Source organism: Euleptes europaea, chromosome 2 (genome assembly GCF_029931775.1).
Source record: "Euleptes europaea isolate rEulEur1 chromosome 2, rEulEur1.hap1, whole genome shotgun sequence".
NCBI classification, from domain to species: Eukaryota; Metazoa; Chordata; class Lepidosauria; order Squamata; family Sphaerodactylidae; genus Euleptes; species Euleptes europaea.
The window spans coordinates 141,320,233-141,333,157 of NC_079313.1; the positions used below are offsets into that span (position 1 = coordinate 141,320,233).

Here is a 12,925-nt window from a genome sequence, read left to right on the forward strand (position 1 = left end):
GTCAATGGAATTTCATCTGAATGGAGAGAGGTGTGTGTAGCAGTTCTTATGGTTTTATTGCAATGGCAGGGCAAACCCTCATTGCTTATAATATTGTCATAATGATTTCTGGGTCTCATCTTTGGATATATACTGTCCAAAGTCTACTGACTGTATAGTGACCTAATGACCTCAGTGGAGCAATCTTAAAGGGATTAGCTTCTTTTAATCTCATCATTCTATGTATGTTTGCACAAAGGATTCTGGCTACAAGAAAAATGTGCATTGTCTTCGCTATGCCTTGATCTTGTTAATCATTAATCGTGGTATGCCTTGCCTAAAATTCCATTGTCTAAAGTATTGATCAACCTTGCTATTCATTATGTGTCTTTCTTAATAAAAACCTGAGAGCTCCACTCAGATGGCAGAGCTGGTTCTCTCACCAATCAAGATACACTTGTGTGTGTTTTCCCTTCATCTGGCGCCCTGCGAACAGGGACTTGATGCAAGCTTGCCCAGCGACTGTTGTCCACCCTGAAAAAGCACGACATGACCTGCCCCCATTAGGTGGAGGTAGGAGCCAAAGGTTGGGGCCTGGTCTTATTTGCTGCTTTCCCCCTTGCAGGTGATGACCCCTCAGAGTTGCGGGACAGTTGCAGCAGCAGCAGCTGCTGCCACCGCCAGCATTGCGGGAGCCCCTACACAGTATGCGCCAGGCCGTGGAGGCCCACCCCCTCCCATGGGCAGGGGGACTCCTCCTCCGGGTAAGTGGCCGGGAAGCTCTGTGCCCCTCAGCAGGTGCGAGCGGGACCGATGATGAAACGGCAGCCTCTGAGCACTGTGAGGAGCTGGTGTTGCAAAGCAGGATTACACTGAGGGGTCCCTTGCAGGGCAGAGCGTGGGGATGTGTGGGGGTGTCACGAGGCTGTTCCTCAGGGCTCTACAGCTTCTGCCTCTTTGTCCAGGAATGATGGGACCCCCTCCTGGCATGAGACCTCCCATGGGCCCACCCATGGGCATGCCCCCTGGCCGAGGCTCACCAATGGGCATGCCTCCTCCTGGGATGAGACCACATCCCCCTGGCATGAGAGGTGAGTGACCTTTTTGGAAGGGCTTTTGTGTAGGCTCAGGGAAGCTGATCCCTTGGAAGAACATGATGGTCTTCAACGCGCTGCTTACTGGAATGTTGTCCTTCTGCTGCCCACTTGGAGAGGATTGCTCTCTTTAAGTATTGGAAGAGCTATTGCTTCAAGGAGGGCAGGGAGCTGTTCCAGATGGCAGCAGAGGAGAGGACTCACAATAATGGGTTTATATTACAGGCAGAAAGGTACTGGCTCTCGCTATTAGGAAACATTTTTTTTACAATAAGAGTAGTTCAACAGTGGAATCGGCTGCCTAGGGAGGCAGTGAGCTCCCCCCTCACTGGCAGTCTTTAAGCAGCAGCTGGACAAGCACTTGTCAGGGATGCTCCAGGCTGATCCTGCACTGAGCAGGGGGTTGGACTAGATGGCCTGTATGGCCCCTCCCGACAACTCTATGATTCTGTTATTCTAACTATGCTAAATCCGATGACACTCCACATGTGGCACGGAACACTTCCCAACCCATAACTGTCCCCACTGCCTGTCTGCCTCCAGGGGCTAGTCCTCCCCCTCATGTCCTGTCCCAATCTGAGGTCCACAACCTCTGAAGGACGGGACCCCCGGCACCAGCTGCCCTCCACTGGTCACCCTGTCCAGGCATTGGCTGCTGGTTCTTGAGCTCCCTCTGGAGCTGCCCTGATTCGTGCGACCATCTGCCTGAAAAGGTGCCCGCTCTTAGGCAGGGCTTCATGCTGACTCAGAGGTTCTGTGGCTGGTCTTATTTGTTGCTGTACTCATATTTTTAGGGACTCTTTGTTCGCTATTTGTGGTATAATTTTTGCTTTCTTACAGAACCCGTTTCCACATTGCCTTGCTTTGGATATAAATATTTTAAATCCATCCCCAAGCAGCGTCTCTGGCGGTGCCAGCCTGCCAGCCCTCGCAAAAGCCCTCCTTGTGTGCTGGGTGCCTTCAACGGCCAGGAGCACCTTTGGGCAGGGCCGGCCGACTGCTCTGGGCTCCCGTGAGGAACAGAGACAGCTCTCCTCATCCACGTTCTGCAGCTCAGTTGTTCAGCCTGGCTGTCTCACAGCCACAACGACTGTGAAAAGACTAGTCCTTGGCTTTCACTGACACCCCAAAAAGCTCAAAGCAGTTTACGCTCAGATAATCACAGATCCCATCCAAGTGACCAGAACGAGCCAGGGCAAACCAATCTGATTAACTATCAATACAGAAGCAACTGCCAAAGGCATAAGGAAAAGGTCCTTGCTCGGCACCGGCAGATTTCTCTGAGGCAGGGGGCCCAAAGGCCCCCACCATGACCGAAGGTGACCTTGCTCTAACCCCACCCATCTCGCCTTGGCAGGGGAGGGGGTACCACACCAAGAGGGTCCTCTGATGGAACTGGCAGAAGGCCAGCATGGTGGAGCCCAAGAGCCAGGTCTCCCTGTCACCTAGAAATGTAATTGCAGCATCTAGGACTCTCAGCAATTGTTTTCTTGTAGCCTTTCTTAGCAGAACAGTACAAAGAGTTGGATCCAAGCAGTTTTCCCATCGGCAAAAAAGGGAGGAAGGTATCCCCCTTTGACCACAGGACCTGCACGGACAAAAGCCATGTGGAACAAGGCCTGTAATAAGGAGAGGAATTGGACAAGGTTTAGCAGAAAGTGTGGCTCCAACCCAAAACTTATCATTTCACATCAGACTTATCATTTACTTATATCAAAACTCATCATTTCACATTCTGTGGTATGATGGAAAAATAAGGCCTGCCCTTGCCACTGCTAGTTTACATACAAAGGTATGGGGGGGGGGCAGTGGAAGGTGACACCATCTTTTAGAATCATAGAACTGGAAGGGGCCACACAAGCCATCTATCCAACCCCCTGGGAATGGGAGAAAGGGCCATGAGAGCCAAACACTGACACAAGCCTTCCTGCCCTCCCTCTCATGATCTGCTTAAGTTCACAGAATCAGCATTGCTAACATATGGCCATCTAGTCTCTGCTTAAAAACCTCCAGGGAAGGAGAGCTCACCACCTCCCGAGGAAGCCTGTTCCACCAAGGAACAGCTCTAACTGTCAGAAAGTTTTTGCTAATGTTTAGCCATAAACTCTTCTGATTTAATTTCAACCCGTTGCTCCTGGTCTGACCTTCCGAGGCAACAGAGAAGAACTCCACATCATCTTCTATATGACAGTCCTTCAAGTATCACCTCTCGGTCGTCTCCTCTCCAGGCTAAACATACACAGCTCCTTCAACCTTTCCTCATAGGACTTGGTCTCCAGACCCCCTCGCCATCTTTGTTGCCCTCCTCGGGACACGTTCCAGCTTGTCTACATCCTTCTTAAATTGCGGTGCCCAAAACTGAACACAGTACTCTAGGTGAGGTCTAACCTGAGCAGAGTAAAGCGATACCATCACTTCACGAGACCTGGACACTATACTTCTGTGGAGGCAGTCCAAAATCACATTTCCCTTTTCAGCTATCACATCATACTGCTGACTCATATTCAGTGTATGGTTTACTAAGACCCCTAGATCCTTTTCACACAAACTCCCAGCCATTAATTATGCACTTGTTTTTTCCTACCTAAATGCAGAACTTTAATCTGTACTGAAATGCATTTTATTGGTTTTAGCCCAATTCTCCAGCCTGTCCAGATCATCCTGTATCCTGGCTCTGTCTTCTACCGTATTTGCTACCCATCCCAATTTAGTATTGTCTGCAAATTTAATGAGCATCCCTTCTATTCCTTCATCCATATCATTTATTGAGGTAATGACAACAAGGATCACCCTCTTGTTTATTTCTATACCACTGTGCTTTTGCCACACCTTTGCTAAAACTGACACCCCGTTATAAGGTTAGGATTAGCTTTTGCAGTAGCCATAATTTAAAAATTTGGTCATTATAATAACAAAACCCTGTAAAGACTAAAAAAAATGAGGCTGGTTCCTAGAGCCAAAGGAAAATGGTCAGGGCCTGATGGAGATCTGTGTGGAGCTAAGGCCAGGGAGATCCAGGTGCGAATTCCCACTCAGCTGCCATGAAGCTTGCTGGCTGACACTAGGCCCGTCATACCCACACAGCCAAATCTCCCTCACAGCGTTGCAGAGAATCAGGAACCTCACTCCGAGGATGAAGAAGAAGAGTTGGTTTTTATATGCCGACTTTCTCTTCCACTTAAGACTCACAACCGGCTCACAATCTCGTTCCCTTCCCCTCCCCACAACAGACACCTTGTGAGGTAGGTGCGGCTGAGAGAACTTAGAGAACTGTTCTCAGGGTCACCCAGCTGGCTTCATGTGTCAGAGTGGGGAAACCAACCTGGTTCACCAGATTAGCCTCCGCTGCTCATGTGGAGGAGGAGTGGAGCCATGAAACCATGAAGCCACGATGGCTGAGATGGGTTGTGTGTGTGTGTGGGGGGGAGGCTGTCCTCCTCATTCTCAGGCCATTTTGAGCTTTCACAGGTTGCAACCAGCATTTTGAATTGTGCTTGGAAGCAAACTGGAAGCCAGCGCAGATTTTATTTGCTCAGTTCATTTACAGACCTACCGGAGGAAGATGGCAATAAAATTATCAAATCATCATAAACCCATGAATTGTTTGTGTGAATCCTGGGTGCGTTTCACAGTTCAGGCAACCAGGCTGAATACCTGAACCTGGATCTTATACCTTACTTTCATGACCAACTTTTCAAAAAGCCTGCTGCCCGGAATAAAAAGGCCCGGCCTCCCCCCAAAAGGCTCGCAACGGAGGCAGCAGCTGTTCCCCTTCTGGGGGCTGGAACCCCACAGCTGTGAGGCCAGCAGCCCAAGAGACGCCCCCCACCCCCCACACCTGCAGAGGCAAACCAGGCGGCGGGGGGGGGGCTCTGGCCTCGTAGCCCCCAGTGAGTTTAAGGCAGCGGGGCCAGGGCCAGCTCTGACGGGGACTGCGGGGCGGGACCGGAGCGACCCCACCTGAGACACCCCCCCGCGCGCCATTATTTGCTCCCCTTGGGGGGGGGGCCGCCGCCACCCGGGCCCCCCACCCGCAGCCCCGGGAGGGCGAGGAGCGGCTCCCCGTGCCAGGGGAAGGGGGTCCTGCAGCCCCCCCCCTCCAAACTGAGCCCCCGCACAGGCCTTCTCTACTGCGGTGCCCGGGGGGGGGGGCAGGCCCGGCCTCAGGGCAACGCGCGACGAGGGAGGGAGGGCGGCCTCCCCGCCCCCTCCCCGGCTGCCTGCACAGCCCGGCCGACCTCGCAGGGCGGCTGGGAGGAGGAGGAGGAGGCGGCCCAGGCGGCCCAGCCGCTGCCCCATCACGGCGGCAGGCGAGTCCCAGGCCGGGACTCCTCACCAGCCCCCGCCCCCCCCCACGGGCGACCCCTCCCCTATCCGCTCGCTCACTCACCCACCCCGCCGGGCGGCCAGGACGACACGGAAGCGCGGGGGGGGGGCTCTCCGCCTCGGCTCCGGCCCGGCCACTCTAGGCGCTGCCCCGCTCTCATTGGCCGGCAGGCAGGGAGGGGGCGGGCTCCGTCGCCCGGCGACCGGCTGCTGCTGCCGCTGCTGCTGCCCTGGAGACCGCGCCCCGCCCACGCGCCCTCCGCGGCCGCTCGCCCGGTCGCCCCGGCAACCAGCCCCGCCCTCGTCTGGGCAGCGCTTCCGGGCCAGCCGCCGCCGGAAGAGCGGCCTTCTCCGACGTCGACCCCTGCTTCCGTTTCCGGCTAGCGTCTGCGAGCGCGTCTTGGGGCCGGCGAGGCGGCGGGAAGCGGGAAGGCGAGGCCAACGCGAAGGGAAGGCCCCGACGAAGCCGCAGCCATGGTGAGGCCCGCCCGCCCGGCCGGCGGCAGGGGAGCCCTGGGGGGGGCGGGGGCGGGCGTCTTCACCCCTCCCTCACGCGGCGCCCTCTCTTCTCTTTCTCTCCCCCTCCCCCCCCCGGGGCGCAGACGGTGGGCAAGAGCAGCAAGATGCTGCAGCACATCGACTACCGCATGCGGTGCATCCTGCAGGACGGGCGCGTCTTCATCGGCACCTTCAAGGCCTTCGACAAGCACATGAACCTCATCCTCTGCGACTGCGACGAGTTCCGCAAGATCAAGTGAGGGGGGGGAGGGAGGGGAGGGGAGGGGGCTCGGGCCGGCAGCGGACAGCCGGTGGTCCGGGACGGGGGAGGGAGGCGGTTCGCAAACGTGGCGTGGAGGGGGGGGGAGGAAGCCGCTCTGCGCGGCCAGCCTCTAGGAAGCGATGTGGTAAACAAGGGTTCGTGGGGGGAGAGAGAGACCCGAGATCGTTATTTCAAGAAAACAGTTTATTTGCAGCTGCTGACTCAGAGGCCCTAATGGGCAGAAATCTCTCAGCCCCGATCGTACTGAGGAAGGGATATTTATACAAATTCAAGATGTGACAACCCATCACCATTCAGGGTACAGCTGGTAGCACTCCAGACATCGAGGCGGCAGTAGAGTAACAGTTTCACCCAGTTCTTGTTATGGTTTACTGTAACCCTCCATGACTCTTGCCCCAATTCCTTAGCACACAGACATACACACACAGAGATATCCTGGCCAGTAACAAGCTATTCCTTTGCTGTCCTAATACATTTCAATACATTTACAGAAAGGAAAAGAGATTATTACCAATTGCTAAATCAGTGGATCTTCCATAGTCAGGGGAAGTCTACCTTGCTGTCTCAGAAGCGATGCTGGAGGGGGCCGTCGGTGCCCGGGGAAAGGCGGCTGCCGGGGCCCTGGCTGAGAGAGAGGCCTGGTGGTGGGCCCGTCTCCTGGCTTGCCACAGGGCCTTCCCTCTTGGCCCAGGCTCAGCTGGCCTGTCAGCCCTGCCTCCTCTCTTGAAGAAGCAGCAGCTGCTGCTGCTGCTGGGCCTCTGCTGCTGCTGCAGTGCTGAAAAGGGGGGGCCTCCCGAGGGCCTAGCTGCACGGGCTCCCTGACCCTGAGGGCTTGCTTTCCTCCCCCCCCTCCTAGGCCCAAGAACTCCAAGCAGCCGGAACGGGAGGAGAAGCGTGTCCTGGGCCTGGTGCTGCTGCGCGGGGAGAACCTGGTGTCCATGACCGTGGAGGGGCCACCCCCCAAAGACGTAAGGGGAGGGGGCGCCAGCAGGGACACTGGGCCGGTGGGGAGGAGGGTGGGAAGGGAGAGCCTTGGAAGGAGTGCCTGGGATGCTCCTGGCGGGTTTCAGTGTTCTGCCCTCATGATATCTTGAGGCATCGGTTAAATGCTCTTTGACAGGAGAAAGGTGAGTGGATTCTGCTGCCTTTTTGAGACTTACAATTCAGGAACTGCTTCTGTCAACTTTCTGGGTGTTAGTGCGGCAGTAGGAAATGACTCTCATAACTTCTGTTTGTTGGTGAGGTTGGACTACGATGGAGAGCAGAGGGGCCAGGGTGCCACCACAGGAAAGCAAGGGCTTTCTGAGGGCAGCAGGGGCAGGGGATAACTGTGGGGGGGGGGAGTGAAATTTACACAGGGCAGGGGAAAGCTGGTGAGGAGGTTCCCCATGGAAAATGGAATAGGATGGTGATTTGCTGTACTGGAGGCAGGTAGAAGATGGAGGCAAGCTAAGGGCAAAGTAGAGGTCTTTCTGCTTGATAGTAGGAAGAAAGTTGCTTTGGCGAAGGCCAGAGAAGAAGCTAAGGCGGGGAGTGTCGGTGCCGTGGTCTCCCAGGTTTGTGTGTGAGGGAGGGTAACCGTAAACATCTCAGGCTTTTCCTGAAAGGTTCCCAGGATGCACGACTTAAGCAGGGATTCTGTGGTTTCTTTCAGACTGGCATTGCCCGTGTTCCCCTGGCAGGAGCAGCAGGTGGGCCCGGTGTTGGCAGAGCCGCTGGGAGAGGCGTGCCAGCAGGGGCACCCATGCCCCAGGCACCAGCTGGGTTGGCTGGCCCTGTCCGGGGAGTCGGTGGACCATCCCAACAGGTACACAGCTGCCGCCATCTCTGGAAGGAGTTCTTGTCGATGGGGAACTGGGGTGGGCATAGCTCAAGCTTCAGTGTGGAGGCTGGGTTCACAAACCTGCCCAGCGACTGTTGTCCACCCTGAAAAAGCACGACATGACCTGCCCCCATTAGGTGGAGGTAGGAGCCAAAGGATGGGGCCTGGTCTTATTTGCTGCTTTCCCCCTTGCAGGTGATGACCCCTCAGAGTCGCGGGACAGTTGCAGCAGCAGCAGCTGCTGCCACCGCCAGCATTGCGGGAGCCCCTACACAGTATGCGCCAGGCCGTGGAGGCCCACCCCCTCCCATGGGCAGGGGGACTCCTCCTCCGGGTAAGTGGCCGGGAAGCTCTGTGCCCCTCAGCAGGTGCGAGCTGGACCGATGATGAAATGGCAGCCTCTGAGCACTGTGAGGAGCTGGTGTTGCAAAGCAGGATTACACTGAGGGGTCCCTTGCAGGGCAGAGCGTGGGGATGTGTGGGGGTGTCACGAGGCTGTTCCTCAGGGCTCTACAGCTTCTGCCTCTTTGTCCAGGAATGATGGGACCCCCTCCTGGCATGAGACCTCCCATGGGCCCACCCATGGGCATGCCCCCTGGCCGAGGCTCACCAATGGGCATGCCTCCTCCTGGGATGAGACCACCTCCCCCTGGCATGAGAGGTGAGTGACCTTTTTGGAAGGGCTTTTGTGTACAATGAGGTAAGCTCAGGGAAGCTGATCCCTTGGAATAACATGATGGTCTTCAACGCGCTGCTTACTGGAATGTTGTCCTTCTGCTGGAAGTTACTAAGGCTTGGAGGGCCGGTTGAGTTCCCCAAAAGCTGACACTAGCAGGCAATGGCAGTCTTTCTCTCCTGTGGCCGCAGAGCCTCCTGGGATGGTGGGCAGAGTGCCAGACTAGGGCTGGGGCGGCTCAGGCCTGAAGCAACTGTCTTTGAGCCTAATCCAGCTCAGAGGGGGAAATGGTGTGTGCTGCGGTGAATGGCTCAGAGGGAAGGGTGGCAGGCAGATGAGCCTCATCTCTCTGTGGATGTGTCGTGGGAAAGGGTGAGGGGAACGCCCTTGGGAAGGCTCTGCCTTTAGGCCAGAGGAGCAGGGGGAGGGAAAGCCCCACTCGTTGCTCTGCCTTGGGCCGCCTGTTGTGCTGACTGTGTTTTTGCTCTGTCTTCTCCAGGCCCCCCTCCGCCCGGCATGCGCCCACCCAGGCCCTGAGGCAAGCTGCACAGTGACTGGGATCTGTCCGAGCTGGAGTTTTCTGTTGGGGGGGGGAAAGCGGGTGGGGCGGGTAGGGGTATTTGCCTGTGTACATGTTTTCTATTCTTTGGCTGTGATGACCTTTTTAATAAAAGTCTGGAAGTTTCCTGCTGTCAGGCAGCCATTCACTCTGCAGGGAGGGCCAGCGTGGCTTCTGCCTTTCAGCGGGAGGGGAGTGTGGGTAGCCCTCTCTCCAGCCACCAAAGGGGGTCCTTTGTCCTCTTGGCTGCTTTCCAGTAGCTGAGGATGGCTGAACTCCTGCAGGCAAGCTGCAACACACCCTTTGCGCAGTCCTAGGGACTGGTGGTGAAACACCTGCCTCAGGGGTCATTTCGATCCTCCTGCGTGGCTCAGAGACTGCAGTCAGATGCAGCTTTTCAGAGTTAAAAAGCCAGTTGACTCAGTCAGCGGGAGATCATGACTCAAGCAGGTGAACCTGCAGAGACTGGGATTTCAGTGCAAGATTGAAGGTACAGCTTTGGACTTGTCAGGAGTGTTATGTTGAGCTCAGAGGATCCAGCTGAAGGTGCAGGGGAGGAGGTGGCCCTTCTGCGGGGCATTCTTTCATGTCCTCGGGAAGAGCAGTCCCTGGAAGCCCCCCCCCCCCCATGCTCACTGGGCTCCTTCCTGCATTTTGTTCTGGACCATGACAAGGGCAGCTGTTACGGTGAGGTGTTGCTTTGAGGCAAGCAAAAGCTGCCTGTAGCCGTTCTCCTGTCCAGGGGAAGCATCAGGAAGGGAGCTGGACACCAGCTGCCCTTTCACGTTGGTCCAGTTCCGTTTTGGCTAGGCCAAGCCCTCATTTCATCCACACCACATGAGTATGTTTATTAAAACAAATGTGCAAAAGTATACAAATATAGAAGCAGTACAAAGCCGGGAAGAAAATAACAAAAGTAAATAACTATCCTAGAATACTTTTTCAGGCTTTGATCCTTTAGCACTGATGTTACCTCATCAGACACATAGTCCAGACAGGACCCCAAAATCCAAGAGGGGGGTGTTCTGGCTGCACAAGGCCCAGCCTTCAGCCAAAAGGAAGGACCTAGAAGAAGGAGGAGGAGTTGGTTTTTATATGCCAACTTTCTCTACCTTTTAAGGAGAGTCAAACCAGCTTAATATCTCCTTCCTCTCCACAACAGACACCTTGTGAGGTAGGTGGGGCTGAGGGAGAGAATGTGACTAGCCCAAGGTCACCCAGCAGGCTTCATGTGTAGGAGTAGGGAAACAACCCGGTTCACCAGAAGGAATGGCTGCAGTTGGCCTGATCCTGTTTGACTAATCAGGTGTGTTGCTCAGACATCTGACCGTGTACCTCTGCAGCTGGCAGGTACAATCAAGCAACTTGCCCCCACTCAGGATTCCTTGCACAAATGAGATGGCCTGTGAGTACAAAAATGCCCTCTGGCCTTGAAGGTCCCAGGCCCAGGATCCCACTTGCCCCTGTGCCTGACTCCATCTCATCCCTTTCCCCTTTGGAAACTGCAAGTCCTTGTGACATTGATTCCCAGAGAGGATCCTTGAGTAGCACAAATACCTGAACCAAGATTTGAAAGGCCAAGAAACAGCCAGGCAAGGGACTGGCCAATGTCATCACAAGGGCTGAGCACAAAACCGATGCAAACCTCGGAGTGGTGGGGTGGTCCAGCATCCTATTTCACACTAAACATCAGCAGAGCCTGCCGGATCCGACCAGCAGATCCGGCAGTGAATTCCACCCTTTATTTACTCGACTAAAGAAAGAGCCCCTTTTTGCCTATCCTGGATCTGTCCCCCCTATAACCTTCCAAGGGTGCCCCCGGACTCCTGCATTATGGTTGGCAAGCAGGGCGCAGGTGTTGCCTCCCGGCTCCTGATAATTCAGAGGGTCGCTGCCTTCCGCTTGGTCGTCAGGATCACCAGCCATCACCCACCTCTCCTCCATGAAGTTGCCTTACTGGTTTTAAAAGGGGATTTGCTCTGCAATGGGGGGGGAGGTATCTGGTGCGAGAGACCATCTGGCGGAACTTCCAGGACACCCTCCGGCAGCCATGGCGGGGGGTGGGGCATGGGGTGTCCCCCTGAGCTCTGGTGCCCTAAGACCCCTGTGAGCGGCATGCAGGCAGACCCATTCCAGGCCCCCCTAACTGCTGGACCCATTGCTACCTGTTCACACTGGCCATGCCCCCCCTCAAAGAGGGATGGGGGCGCCAGTACATTCCAAGCTTTGAACTCCCTCATTTGTGGAGAAGCACGGGGCTGCCAGCTGCCGCTGGATGGCATGCCCCACAGGCAGAACCAGGACTTTTTTGGCGTGGCCAGCCACCGGGGCTGACCACGAGAATGGCTCATCTGATCAGATGCCTGTTCTGTGACTGTGTGGGCCCCCGGAGGCCCATCTCCAAAGGGTGGGAACTCCAAGCTCGGATCACGCCAACCGAGCTCCAGTATGGCCGTGGCTGGCAAAGGCCAACCCTGGCCATGCGACCTGACCGGCTCCCTGAATTGGATGGTCCTGCCCCACCCCGCCCAGCGACCATCCCACACACCACTGAGCACCTGCGTGCCTCCATGCCGGTTCCGCCCATCCTGGCGGCAGTTGCAGGCATATGCATATTTTGGGGTGCAGTTGGGGGGGGGGCAGGGAAGTGTTTACGTGCCCTTTGAACTGTGGCACGGACCAGGCCCGTTGCTGCCAGCCCATCCCAAGAGCCCCCTTAAATACGTTGCCCGCGTCACTCACGCCCCATTCCCAATGTGGTCACTGACAGCCTGGCTGCCAGATGGCGTCTCCACCACCACATCCATCTTCCCCACACCACGCTGGCCGCTTCCACCAGGCTACGGCATTCATATCATCCCTCTTGCCCCCCCGCCCGTGGAGTCCATTCCCACAGGGTGGCCGCTGCCATCCTTGGGGGCGTTGGGGGTTTGTATTTTACTGGGGGCAGGGGTCCCTGACAATGGGACTTGATGCCAACGCGCCCAAAAACTTGGAACTCCCACCACCAACAAAACATTCTGGTTCCTCCTTGTCCGTTGCTAGGCCACCGGAAGACTGACAGTTACTCCAGTTGCAACCACTCAAGGTATCAGTGGGCCAGGGATGACCAACGGAAAAGGGCATCACGGCGATTGGCCCTCCGTCAGCTGTGCAGTCCTCCGGGGCCCACCTCCATGGAGTGGGTACGCTGCGCTCAGATTGCACTGAGCCCCTCTACGGCCATGGCTGGCAAGGACAGGAATGGGGCTCCAGCCCCCTCATCACCTTGGTTGCCCGCTTCTGTACTTTCCCCAGCTCTGCAGCCTTTTTTGAGATATGGTGACCAGAACTGCACACATCTTTCCAAATGAGGCCTCACATAGATCCAGACGGGGTGTTAGAATATCGTCAGCTTCATTTCCAATGCATTTCACAATAATCCCCAGCATAGATTCTGCCTTCGTCACTGCTGAGGCTCAACTGGGGTGACACTTTCATTGAGCTCTCTACTACGACCCCAAGATCTCTTTCCCTTTCAGTCTCAGCCAGTTCAGTCCCCAGTAGCCTATATTTGCAGGTGGGATCTTTTGTTCCCGTGTGCATTACCTGGCCCCTTGCCAACATTACTGCCCCCTCTCCCAATTTGTGGAGCTCCTCCTGAAGCTCTCCACAGGGATCTCAGACAGCGAGAACGGTCTTGGTGGCA

At 56.0% G+C, this 12,925-nt stretch overlaps 1 protein-coding gene across 1 annotated transcript; it reads left to right on the forward strand.

Annotated features, from left to right (window-relative positions):
• Positions 1–5,983: 5,983 nt before the first annotated feature.
• On the forward strand, positions 5,984–9,269 carry LOC130473920 (small nuclear ribonucleoprotein-associated protein B'). Its single transcript, XM_056845561.1, has 6 exons — positions 5,984–6,153; positions 7,037–7,148; positions 7,835–7,987; positions 8,198–8,336; positions 8,538–8,663; positions 9,178–9,269. The coding sequence occupies exons 1-6, from the start codon at positions 6,023–6,025 to the stop codon at positions 9,213–9,215; spliced, it is 699 nt and encodes a 232-aa protein (XP_056701539.1). The 5' UTR covers positions 5,984–6,022; the 3' UTR covers positions 9,216–9,269.
• Positions 9,270–12,925: the final 3,656 nt, after the last annotated feature.

Bases quoted from the DNA above. Each gene is read 5' to 3' on its own strand.
- LOC130473920 (XM_056845561.1), top strand. From the start codon at position 6,023: ATGCTGCAGCACATCGACTACCGCATGCGGTGCATCCTGCAGGACGGG. The intron at 7,988-8,197 runs GTACACAGCTGC...TCCCCCTTGCAG, and splicing joins TCGGTGGACCATCCCAACAG to GTGATGACCCCTCAGAGTCG. The intron at 8,664-9,177 runs GTGAGTGACCTT...TGTCTTCTCCAG, and splicing joins ACCTCCCCCTGGCATGAGAG to GCCCCCCTCCGCCCGGCATG.